Source organism: Lampris incognitus, chromosome 7, assembly GCF_029633865.1.
Source record: "Lampris incognitus isolate fLamInc1 chromosome 7, fLamInc1.hap2, whole genome shotgun sequence".
NCBI classification, from domain to species: Eukaryota; Metazoa; Chordata; class Actinopteri; order Lampriformes; family Lampridae; genus Lampris; species Lampris incognitus.
In genome coordinates, this window is record NC_079217.1 from 49,558,463 (window position 1) to 49,571,850 (window position 13,388).

General features: G+C 44.7%; 1 protein-coding gene across 1 annotated transcript; it reads left to right on the plus strand.

Moving 5' to 3' along the window:
- The first annotated feature begins 387 nt into the window (after positions 1 to 387).
- LOC130115261 (mRNA decay activator protein ZFP36-like) lies at positions 388 to 3,085 on the plus strand. The gene is made up of 2 exons (XM_056282874.1): positions 388 to 508; positions 1,844 to 3,085. The coding sequence occupies exons 1-2, from the start codon at positions 455 to 457 to the stop codon at positions 3,083 to 3,085; spliced, it is 1,296 nt and encodes a 431-aa protein (XP_056138849.1). The 5' UTR covers positions 388 to 454.
- Positions 3,086 to 13,388: the final 10,303 nt, after the last annotated feature.

Genomic DNA, 13,388 nt, shown 5'->3' on the forward strand with positions numbered 1-13,388 from the left:
ATGTTGCATGCACGTATTGAGCAAATCATCCATCGGATCACATTAAACGAGCGCCACCCCCCTCCCCCCGCACCCACACATAACTCCACACGCTGATCAACGAAAGCCATAGATTAACTGCACTGTGTAGAATTCGGCGTTTTGTTTTTTTCTCTCTCTCTCTCTCCGGCATGCCAACTCTCCAAACAAGAGAAGCACAACTTTTGCAGACCCAGTTTGAACCCCCCGACGGACCGGGGCGTGGGCGGGGCTTAACTGCAGCGTTCAGTTTAAAAATCACACGTGGCTGCGGAGCTACACAACTGGAAACTTCTGTCCGGTGCATGCCCCGCTAACTGTATAGATCTGCCATTGCAGAGGGGGGGGGGAGGACGGACGGACGGACGGACGTAATCGGGGGAAGAAGAAGAAAAAAAAACAACTTTGGATTAGCGGCAAAAAGAAAGAAAGAGAAATGCCTTCCTACCCGCTCAGCCAGGTTTTAGTCGCGGAAGACACGATGTGCAGGGTAAGCGCACGCCGTTGCGGAGGAGGCGAAAGTGAGGAGCCGTGCACAAGTTAGCTCGGCGCCCCGTCGCTCGGGAGAAGTTGACTCCGGCTAGCTGCCATGCTAACTCCCCCCCCCCCCCGCCCCGCAGCTAGGCTGACTATGTGCGGCGGCTCTGCCCCGGCGTGGGTCGGTGCCGCTGGGACACGCGTTTAACTTCGGCGGTCGCTGCGAACTTCGTTAGATTTGACCCGGACGTGCCCGCCGGCGCACTACTGACGGTGTGTTGTCATTCATCCCAACCTGGGCCGCAACACAAGGCGCAGTTGCCTCCTTACTTGACACGGCCGGAGACTTAGAAAGCGGAGGTCGCCGCGGGTTTCGCATTATAACGCGTTCTCGAGCGTCCCTGCGCGTGCTTTGCTGTCAAGCTCCCCGTGCTCGCTTTGCTTTTGCAGGCAGGCAGAAGACGGTTAAGTAGCTTTAAGTGTGGACTTTTGCAAACACGTCTTTCTTTAACTTATGTATTATTATTATTTTTTTAAGCGCGGCCCTCCTTTTTAAACTGTCCGTGTTAAACGTATATCCAAAGCTGGAAAATGCTCTTGAAAACTTTTTTTTTTGAATTAAGTTTATTTTTGAGTTTCGAGGTGAGCGAACTGCCCAAGCCATCTTTCTTTCGAGATTAGTTAACGCCTCTGGTTTCATTTCTCCCTGCACTTGATCTAACCCAACAGGCCGACAATCGATTTCCTGATTGTCAGATCACACAGACTAGTGATGAAATGAGTAATTCCCTGTCTTCAAGCCTGGGTGGTGGTGGTGGAGGTGGTGTTGCAGTTTACCAGCCTTTAAGTCACACGCAGTTGTGCAGGGTAGTGTGAAAAATAATCAAGGGATTTCACATAAAAACGTCACAATATATGCAAAGATGCCATGTTCAACAATCCAACTTAGGCTCATCACATTGAACTGTTCCATAATAAAAAGTTTACTATTAAACCAAAAGTAGTCCTCAAATGTGGTACTCCTTCAAACATGTCAGACCTATTTTTTTTTAAAGTTTAGGCAATAGATTCTCATTGTTATTCGTTTAGGTAACAAAATTGCATATCACAATATGACATTCTCGGAAAATGATCCCAATGCAATCCCACTGACAGATGATACTCAATAATGTTAAAGTATTGCCCAGCCCTATATAGCGATGCACCGCAAATTGACGCTACCCCTGAATATGGCTGCTGTTTCCAAGTTCGAGGTCATTTGTGTTAAGTATGGAGCTCTGATCTGTTAACTCTGCACACAAAGTCTGAAGTTGCAAGGCTAACACATTTTTGTCCATTGCTCTTTCAGAAGTTGCTGTGCCTCGACCTGAGGGAGCAGAACAGGCCGTTATCGTCTGTCAGCATGGCAATAAGAGCACCCGGATACATCAGTCAGCCAAGCAACCACACACTGTCGCCCCTTTCTCTCTCCCAGCTTCCCACAGATTCCTCAGACGCTGTGTTTTTGTCCTCCAGCCTCTGGGGTCAGCACTCGGAGGGTAGCCTGCTCTCCCAGAACCCAAACCAGACCCATCGGGGAAAACAGGGTTTCTGGACCGAGCGGTCTCTTAGCATGGTGGAGACCGGTAGCAAGGCAGCTGCCAGTCTGGGCTGGCCCGAGACTGTCGCAAAAGACTCTCAAATTGCCACCAGCTCTGCTCTGTTAAGCCCCAGCTCTTCTCTAACATCCACCTCCTCCGTCTCCTCTTCCTCCTCACGCTATAAGACTGAATTGTGCCGCTCCTTTGCAGAGAGCGGTGTCTGTAAATATGGGAGCAAGTGCCAGTTCGCCCATGGGGCAAACGAGCTACGCGACTTGAACCGACACCCGAAGTATAAGACCGAGCCGTGTCGCACATTCCACACCATTGGGTTCTGCCCCTATGGAATCCGCTGCCATTTTGTCCACAACAACGAAGAAGATCAGAGGCACTCTTTTTCAGGATCCTCCCCCTCCTGCATTCCCTCCCAGCCCACCTCCAACTACTGCAGACCACCTCTTCTCAGACAGAGCGTCAGTTTTGCTGGGTTCCCCTCTGTCCCCCAACAACCCCGTCAACCAGCTTTATGTCCTTATCTTCCTCCTTCCTCCTCCTCAAGCTGTTCCTCTGTCTCTGCCCCATCCTCTGCGGATATCACAGACTTCCTCTCTCATGCCTTTTTGGAGATAGACTCTCTTTTTGAGGCCTGCCCTCGCCACCAACCCCCTCTTTCTGCCACCCCAGTCTCCTCAGTGGATCTCCAGTCTCAATTTTTGCCCTCGCCCGACTCCGGCTGTTCCCTAACTGGCCTGTCTCCCACCGCCTCGCCGTCCCTGAGGCAGAGTCCCGGTGCTGCCGGGGGCTTAATCTTGCCCATGGGTACCCGATCCCTGTCCTACACGTCTCTGTCGGATCAGGACCAGGACGGAAGCAGTGGAAGCTCAGCCAGCTCGCTCAGTGGATCAGAATCGTGTGGTGGTGCTCCTGAGGGCAACGGCAGACGCCTGGCTGTTTTCAGCCAGCTTTCTGTCCCTGATGACACTAGTGACACTAATGGATTCTGTCTGTAGGTTGCAGTGTGTTTGAACACCCACACAAAGAACACAGTTTCAGATTCTAGACACGCTCAGTTCAGTCCAACACACACACACACACACACATATGCACATATGCACACAAACACACCCACTCGCGAAGACTTGCATCTTGTCTGTACTAGCTGAAAGTAGATTAAAAGTTTTATTTACAGATTTAAGGTGACTGCGTGTGATGATGTCACAGTGCCATTGCAACTGTGACATCCATCAACACTTGTTGTGGATCAACAACATAATGTAGCCTAGTAAATGGTGGAATCATATGGAGACAAACTCTTTAGATTTGGCTGAAATGACATCAGAAAACTTCTGTAGGTTGCGATTGCTTCTCAATGGTGATTTTATATATATATATATAGTGGGCTCAGGGTGGTGTATCCTGAGATGCAGATTTCATATGAGACAACGATGTCGTCATCACAGTGTGATTGGCCTCTGGCCCACCTGTAGTTAAATTTGACCACATCGTTCAGTGTTGCCAAATTCTTAATAAGCTGAAGAATGTGATAAAGCCAAAGACATGTCTGTTCCAAGCCAGCATCCCTTGACTATGATGACTTAGCGTTTTAGAAATGTTGTCTAGCATTATAGTTCACAATATAGTTTTTTTTTTCATAAGCTGGTGAAACCTTTATCGTCATCATTTAAATTCTAAGGTGCAGTCTAGTTGATTGATATCAGACGTTAGGCCTCCACGTCAATGTTGGGTTGTTAAATGACTGTTGTGCCTGTGATGTTAGCAGGTCATGTTACAGTATTAAATAGGGGAGCCGCTGGTTATTCTTATTAATGTTTCTCAGCAAAGGAAGTTTGTATGCATTAGTTTCGCTCTTCCCTCGACTTTCCGTGATGATGTTGTGTTAGGCGTTCATAAGAGGGGCAGAGGTGTTGTGTTCCTGTCTCCTGTTTCGTGTGTAAGTTGAATGGCTGTAACCTGTAAAACGCCAAATGACCAAATCCAATCCAAATCAAATCCAACTTGGGAGAAAACTTTTTTTTTCTCCTTTTTTTTTTTTGAAGGGTTTCATTTGGAGGAAAAGTCAGGTGGACCTGATTTATGTTTTTGAGTTTCAAGGAACTTGGCGTCCTGCAGAAGCAAAGTCTTGAAGTGAATGTTCTGCAATTCATTTTCTTCCCTGGGCTTAAGTTTCCCCCAATTAATTTAGATTCTAATGATATTTCAAGGTGAGCTATATACACCAAAATTATCAGGGATGTGATTTGAATTTTTTTTTTGGAGCACAGCACAGTCGCACTGCGTCTGATGACCATTCCTGTTTTCCTGTCACTCTATTCACAACACACACAAATGTTTGTTGCTTTTTTTTCCGTGCTTGTGCTGTACGATCACATCCTTGTAAGCCAGGCACCGGGGTCTGGTGCCGTACTGAGCTGGATCCAGTATGTAGTGTTGTGAAGAGCATTTACCTTTATTAGCGTTTTTTTTAGATGTGCTACTTAGTTGTGTTTTGCTCATGATGTTTGTAGTTGGTTCTGAGAACGGACTCTGTGCTGTTGTTGCTGGTGTATTTAAATTGATTTTCATCAACGTTTGAGGCCTGATTAGTTAAAGCTGATAATCTGTAGTAAATTAATAATTTCAATAATTTATTTTAACATATTTATATAGGACTTTGTTCATGTTTGTATCAAGTTTAATATATTTGGCTTTCCTTTTTGCCTTTTTTTTGTACCAGAAATAAAGTTGTTGGTTTTTTCTGTTTTTCAATCTCAACGTTCTAAATAATCTTTCAGGGGCGGAATTGATGCGAGTTATGAACGCAATAAGATTTTTTTTTTTATGTTGTCGTTGAAATTGTTTGCATTTTTGAGTTGTTTTAACTCTCAGTATGCCCGTGAATCTTGCAGCATAAAACAAAATAATAATAATTTGATTTTTTTTTAATGCGGCAAGGTTCACGGGCGCATATTGAGAGTATCGATGAGTACTGAGAGTAATAATTAGGTCCCCCCCCCCCACACACACACACTTTCACTTCAACCTTGACATGGGTTTGTAAGGGAAGCAAGCGGAAGGCACTGAATGGTCAATTCTGGTCTTCATTCTCCTTTCAAATTTTCTATTTGACAGTTTATTCTCATTAAAGCATGGATAACATTTTTTTAAATTGATTTAGAGTAAGGTTTATACACAGTGATGTGAGTTTGTCATTCAATTTGACAAATGTGGACAAAAATATGGAAGCTGGGTGACTTTTTTTAAATAGGTAATCGGTTTTAACTTGATTTTTTATGCTCCAAAGCTAGAAAAACTTGACCAAAGTATCTGTGGCCGCCCTGCAAGGATGATGTCCATGCTCTGCTGGCCAAGCTGCAAATGCGGGCCAGTGAGTCTCCGCTGGAGAAGGAGTCTTTTGTTTGTAGTTTAATGTCACCAACCTTTGGGACTTCCACGCTCCACAGTTTTTCCTTATTTCCCTCCAGGTTCATACCCCTCCCCACACCGATGGAGTCTTGAGTTTCATTTACTGTAATCGTTTTGGGCAGGGGCTTCTTTGGTGCATTGCACCGAGTTAAATCAACCTGTCTGTCCAGCGCTAAATACCCTTGGACGTAATGCCACACTTTTTAGGGACACTTGAACATCAGAGATGCAAAGTAACAAGCTCGCCATTTCTTTGAGTTCTCATCCTGCACCTTCTCCACGGACAGCTAGCCACTCGAAGCTAGCCAGCTCAACTTTCTCAAGAATATCTGTGTCACGGGTATAACTGAATCCTTGCTCTTCCCATTCATAACTCCCCACAAAGGCAGGCGGGTTGCCGTGGTGACGCTCCATCCTTGCGAGTGGAAGCATTGAGAAACAAAGTGAGAGGGCAACACTGAAAATGCATCCTCATGGTTGACTCCGGGAATCTATCCCACTCGCTTTCTCACAGCACCTTATTATCATGTTGCCATGGTTATGTTAAGGTGGGCTTGCTTCCTTGGAGGGAGGAGTGAGAGGGGTTAAACGTGTGTGTGTGTGTGTGTGTGTGTGTGTGTAATGTATTGTTTCTGGTAGACATTCTCCCACAGTCTTGCCCTGTGGGACAGAAGGGAGGCAGGCAGATGGCTGTATTCACTTCCATCATGGGTCAACATATGGTCCCCAGAGACAAGGTGTGTGTGTGTGTGGGGGGGGGGTGCTCAAACTTTCTCAATGTGGAATTAAAGGAAGGGTCGTGGAGAGAAAGCAGGGACCACATGCTGTAAAGTTTTTTGGGTCAGCGGGATGAGAGTGGTGGGAGAGAAGGAGCATTGTGGAAACGCTCTGCCTGTTAGCACAAATTATCACATCCCCCTGGTTGTCATGCGATTTTTATTTATTTGTTTATTTATTTTTAAGAGAAATTAGGGAATACAAAAGTACACACGCTGTTCATATCATCTACAAGGGAGGGAAGAGTGGACTGACTAAGAGCTGTTTGGACCGACTAAGGAGCAGCGGGAGGAGGGGACTGGATGAATGGCAGAAGTCGCCCCACTGTGTGCACCCCTTGGGTGCGATGGAACAGCGAGGTGCCGTCAAGGTCGGGACATAAACAAGGCTTTGAACCGGAGCCATGGGAGACATTTCTTTTACTCGGGACAGCAATTGGCAAATGTGAGGAAAGGCCCTGTGAATAGCACAGTTTGCAACTTTTATATCCCCCCCCCAAAAAAAATAAAAATAAACCTTTGCTTGGCGCTCTGGAGAAGAACAGGAGGCAAACTGCCAAGACTTGGGGGGGGTGAAGCCTATAATAAATGATACAAAGCTATAACGGTTAAGCCCTTGATGCTTGTCAAAATCATTATCGCAAAAGTGCTGACTTCATGTTGCGGCCTTACAGCGCCAGATCCTCGGCACGCCGCCGGTGCCTCCGAGCAACCACAACCACTGCAAATTAGCAACAAACGACGCCGCCACGCACGTGCACGTGCAGACCTAAACTTTGGGGAAACCTTACGCAGATCTCTGTCACCTCCTGAGTCAAACTACAAAAGGCCTCGCTGCATCTATTATGTGGCCACCCCTACTGAACTGTAATGAGTTAGCCATTTGGAAGAATGGCTGTCAGTTTTTTTTTTGTTTTTTTTTTGTTTTTCCCCCCGCAACCACCCCTCTGACTCCTCCCCCCTCTTAAATTCCCACTCTCACTGTTTCTTCTCACCTATCTGCCCTCTGTTCATTTTGCCCCCCCCACACACACACACACGCCCAACCCTTCCTCCTGGCTGATTGGCATTGTAATGCAGGATAGAGGAGGTGGGGGGGCATGATAAAACTACATGATCTTCTCTCTGACCGGCGTTCAGACTGTTGAATACATTTAAAACTACATGAGATAAGAGGCCTTTCCCCTCTCGTTCCTTTAGCTCCTATACCCCTCCATATAGCCCCCCCCCGCCTCTCTCTTTCTTATTCTCTATATCTCCTCCGCCTTGCCCCTTTCCAGTCGCTCCTGGTGCATGGTTTTCTTCTATCCAGGTAAAACCTGAATTACTTTTCTGGTGGATTTGAACATCGTGTCAGAAGAATGGCATTCAGTGAAAACGCTGCACATCTCTAAAGGCAACCGGAGCCACATACCCAGCTCCTCCCTCCCTTTCCCTCCTTCTTGCATTATCCAAACCTGGATAAAAAGTGGAAAAAAAAACTGAGCGTTTTACTTTATTTCCGTAGAATCAAAGAGCTCTGTAGGGGCTTAGTAGGAATGGCCCCACTAAAGCTTTTCCATATTTGTATCTGAGAGGGAGTTCAAATGCTCTCATCCTCTCCCCGCCAAGTGCTGCCTGCAGGACCCCGGGCAATTTATAGAGACAACAGCTTTGGGATGACAATTAGGAGCCTGACAACATGAAAAAGTGGCATCATACAGCTGAGATCAACTGTTGCTGCTCTTCAACATCCCGCGTGTCTTTCCCTGCTGATTGCTCCACATAGGTGCAGCAGAACTGACAGAATATAGCTGCTATATGTGCGGGTGGAAATGGGGCAAAACTGGGACAAGTCTGCAAAAAGTGATTGTACTTTGTTTGACAATTGTACAGCCTGCCCTATCTATTTTTAATTTTTTTTAATTTTTTTAATTTTTCTGTTGGTGAGCGCACTTGTAGAGATAATTTATCCCTGCTATTAGATAAATATAGACAATTCAAACCCACCATCATTGTCTACTAGATGTGGGAGGTAGCCCTGGTTCCTGCAAACACTGCCCCCTACTGCGCTGTAGCAGCGCAGAACTATGTTGCCGTACAATTCACCATCTACCCTTTCATATTATAGGATAAACTCAAGTGAATAAGTAAATTATACAAAGTAAATTTATACCAATAAACGACATCATGAAAATGAACACTTCATCCTCTGGGTGAACTGTAACCGAGCCTAAAACGGAACAAGGACTCGTCACACCCCTAGGCAAGTCATTCCCAGAGACTGGGAGACTTGATTTGGGTCGCCAAGTAAATTTGCATAACTTCTTCCACATTCTTTTATCGAAGATTTATATCTGAAGTACACCTTTGGGCCAGGCGGCACGGAGGCGCAGCGGTTAGCACGATTGCCTCACTGCAAGACGGTCCTGGGTTCGAGCCCAGGGTGGTCCAACCTTGGGGGTCGTCCCGGGTCGTCCTCTATGTGGAGTTTGCATGTTCTCTTGCGTGGGTTTCCTCCGGGTGCTCCAGTTTCCTCCCACAGTCCAAAGACATGTAGGTGAGGTGACTCAGCCCCACTAAATTGTCCCTAGGGGTGTGAGTGTGTGTGTGTGTGTGTGTGTGTGTGTGTGTGTGTCGGCCCTGTGATGGACTGGCGGCCTGTCAGGGTGTCTTCCCGCCTGCCGCCCAATGACCGCTGGGATAGACTCCAGCATCCCCGCAACCCTGAGAGCAGGGTAAGCGGTTTGGATAATGGATGGATGGCTCTTTGGGCCACACAAGGAAGCTCTTGGTATTTCTACCACACTCCAGAAACAAACTGAACACTGCATTGCACTCTCCTCTTGTACACTGGAGTCCAGTGTACAAGAGGGGAGCGCATTTTAGTATTGCATTTTAGTATTGCACTCCATTCTGGTCATTGGGCTGGAGTGCAATGCTAAAATGCAAGCAGGCCCACCTATCACCATAGATGGGCACAAATACATCAAAAAGTATCTTGTTACAGATTACAAATACTTGCTCATCAAATGCATCAAAATAAAATACAAAATAATGGCATGAGAAAATGTATTTGATCAAAATACAATTTGTAATGTGAAAATACAAAAAAATACATTCTATACAAACTGATATCACATTTTAGGCATTTAGTAGCCTCAGTATGGGTCTGACCTTAACCCCCCTACATTGAAAAGATGAGCTCTGCTAATTTCCCCACATCGTAGATTTGAAGTGGCCAGTCATAATATCTTGGAGGTGGGAGGCAACAAATTCAGGGGTGCATGCTGGATGGTTTCTGTCAGTCAAAATGACCATTGAGTAACTGAGTGAACAGCCAGTTGAAATGAAACTGGGGGAACTGAACAGTTAGGCCATAGCGATGCACTAGTTCTTTCAGAAGACGATAAGACTGGGCATTTAGCAGATGTCTTTTTCAAGACTGATAAATATAAGTGCTGTGGAGTAAGTATATTTCTGAGATCTCCAACTCAACAAGCAACCAGTTGAATGAGTGAAAAAGACACATAACAGTACCATTACAGCAGAGTATGATACAGTACAAAATAGTAGAAGAGAAAGAGAAGCACCTCCCTTCCCCCCAATGCCAACAACATAAAAAAAAAAGAGTATACTTCTTTATGTACCCCAAACACTGCAGTCCTTCCATCTCCATTTTAGTTGTTTGTCAGCACAACTAAATTCTCCATCAGTTCAGCTGTTAATCCCCGGTGGTAAACCATGCCTGCAAATGAGAAGAGACGCTCAACTGGTGCCGATGATGGCAAAGTGGTGTTGAATCCCACAAAGAGTAGCTTGATCAGTGGATATGAATCCAGTGAGGAAAGGTCTTTTCTGGGGTCCTCCAGAAAGTGAAGGGTCTCCAACTTTGCTTTGCTGTGTCTGGGCAACATCTCTGCCCAACTGGCTCTCAGTTCCTGTTGTTGGAACTGGAAACCTTACAGGCAAACAGGGAAAACAAGGTTGTTATGAATTTACATTAGACTCAAGAATTTCTCATATCAAAATAATACTTAATAATGTGAAATGAAACTAGCTACTCATCTATTTTTTTAAATTGATGAATATTCATTTTTTTATTATTAATTCATGAAATTGCAGTTTAACCTTAAGACGCTGAAGTGAGAGTAGCTTACCCGTACCCTGGTCAGAGAAGATGAAGAAATCCTCTTCATTCTCTTCAGTGGTGTTTGATGAGGAAGTCTCACTTTCTGACACAGGGCCAAGCTCTTCAGCTGAGTGCAGAAACAGGTGATGTATCCTCTTCCTCTCTGCAGCTAGTTTGGGAGGCAACCACCTCATCTTGAAAACCAGGTGGGTTGCTGTAGCCAGGATGGCTTCATTGACATCAGTCTCCAGATGTAAGAGACTTACTGAAACGTTTCTCAAAGACAGCTATCGTGGCTTGCAAGATATGTGAGCTGTACTGCAGGTTTGAAGCTTGCAGGTCATGTAGTTTAGTCTGAACAACAAAGAGGGTAGGTATGAGCTCATCATAGTAGCATGAGGTCTGACCTTGAAGGCAGTCAACTGCAATGGCAATGGGCTTGAGGACTCTGCAGTATTCCTGACGGAAATCAAGCTCTACCTTTGAATGGTGGGAGTTGCAAGGCAGGCATGATCTCAGGAAGCTTCTCCTGAAGAAATGTCAGCTGACTCAAACAGTCATAAAGAGAATTCCACCTACAAATGCAGGGTGTCTTCAGTTGCTAGATGGTCAAGTCACTGAGTATTTCCCCATATTTTAGTTTGCCAGAAGCATATCATGTTCATTCATCATATATGCTGGTCAACTTTTACAGAAGTACAATAGAAAGCATCCTCTGTCAATGTGTCACAGTGTGGTATGCGGGCTGCACAGCAGAGAATAGGAAGGACTTGGGCCGGATGGTAAAGACAGCACAGAGGATTGTGGGAGCTGTGCTCCCGCACCTGGATGCTGTGTATACTGGCCACCTACAGAGGCAAGCCAGCAACATCAGCAAAGACATAACACACCCAGGTAGGTCACTGTCTGCTTGTTCCCTTGCCATCGGGAAAAGGCAACGCACCATCAAAACCCAGACTAACAGGCTGAGTAACAGCTTCTTCCCCAGAGCTGTAGCCTCCATTCCACCCCACCCCACCCCCAACACACACACACACACTCCTGCCTATAGCTGCTGAGGACTAACTGGTACTAAAGCCGCTGCAATATGGATAACTATGTGCAATAATCCCATGCACTATTTTGAACTTTAAAAAAGCCACTGCTATCTTTTATTGTCTCGTCGTCATTTTTGCTACCTCACTTATTTATACTACCTCACTTATGTATACTCAGTTTTGTTTGTACTTGTTTTTATTTTGTTTTTTAATCATTTACCTTGTCTAGTGCTGCTGGTCTGAGAGTCACCAAATTAAATTTTGTTGCATGCACACAATGTCAATAAAGGATCTTATCTTACCTTATATCATTGGGCTGAACACTTCGCCATGGATGAATGATTCAGCCTGGAAGAATTGAATTGTCTTTAATTTCCTTTTTGGCATCAGTGGTTGAAACCAAACTCAGTGTGTGAGTGGAACACCTGATGTGAGGTGGTAGATTGATAGCACACATTGAAAGGGACACTTCTTCTCCCTCTGGATCTATTATTACAAATGAAAGATCCTGTTCCTGCTCATCTGTCTCATCTTGTTCCTTTGAAATGACTGTGATACTGAACCTTTGAAATGCGTTTGAGAAGTTTGATGCATTGTCAGTTACAATAGCCGCAATAGTGTCCGTTATGAGTCTATACTCTGAATTGATTTCCTCCAGTAGTTCTGCAATGTGATTGTAGGTATGTGGACTGGGAAAATGTCTGCAAGCAAGAGCAGCCGATTCACGTTCTAGCGGGTCTGTTTGTATCCAATGTACAGTGACTCCCATATAACTTGTGTTTTTAGTTGACCAGATATCTGTAGTTGTGCACACATGTTGTATGCACTTAAGTCTCTCCTTCAAATTTGCTGTTTCATTATTAAAGTCTTCATCGATTCTTCTCCCAAGTGTCCTGCTGGATATAACTTTAGCACCTTGGCAAAGTCCCTGTACCAACAAGTCTATTAATTATTTATGCTCAACAGTGGCCAACGGGTACATGCCTTTAGTGACAAAGGATGTGATGAGAGAGTCAATTTTATTTTGTGTCACTGGACCACGTTCAAAGAGAGTAGTTTGTATGAGGTCCTGTTTTTTGTTTGCTTTTCCTACTGACAAATTCTTTTTTGTGGTCTTCAAGTTCCTTTATTTTGTCAGGGTGCCTTCGTTTCGAGTGGGTTTAAAATTTGATGTTGCTGCAAGAAAGCCACATATTATGACATTTTTGTTGGTGCACAGCTGACACTCAGCCTCTATCTTTCTGTTTGGGATCTGCTTCACTACTTGGAAGTATTTCCCACCCAGCATTGCACATTTGAGCATTGGTGTGACTTCTTCCACTGCAGACATGGCAGATGATGGGCCAGCCTGGCCAGGCTCTGATGGTTCATTGCCACTCATCCCCTGAGATGACTGACTTTTACATAAAGACAACATGTATAAAGATACCGTTAAATTGGTTAGGACTACCATTTGCAACTTAAAACCAACAGCATTCAAAAAACACTAACAACTCATATAGTAGAGACTAAAATGCAGTCATTTATGTGTTACTTAATCATTGTCCAGGAATGAAGTCAATTCACTTTGACTTGTATTAACTCTCTACAAAACGTTGTAAAACGTTTTGTACAAAAAAGATTAACAACATTTAGCTTTAAAGTAAAGATCAGAACGAAATATTTGTGATTGATACATGATTTGCTTTCTTGAAATCTATGATTTTTCTTTTCTTTTTTTTCTTCTTTTTTTTTTACCTGAATATTAACCTGACCATCCCTGGCATGGCAAACACTGTAAAATGTTATCTTATCCTCAAGAGGACTGGGCAAGCTATTTCCCAGACAAATATTGCAAATGGCCTCTATAAAATGCCTAAATATAGCTCGGCTAGAAATTAATTTCGTCCTTAGTTATAGAAACTGCTAACAGTTAATGTCGCTAATGAAGCTTCCCATATAATGACTAACCACGAGATGGCATTGT

What these genes read in the sequence shown, in the direction of transcription:
- LOC130115261 (XM_056282874.1), top strand. Translation starts at nt 455, where the DNA reads ATGCCTTCCTACCCGCTCAGCCAGGTTTTAGTCGCGGAAGACACGATG. An exon ending in CGGAAGACACGATGTGCAGG is followed by an intron (nt 509 to 1,843) that starts GTAAGCGCACGC and finishes TTGCTCTTTCAG; the next exon opens with AAGTTGCTGTGCCTCGACCT.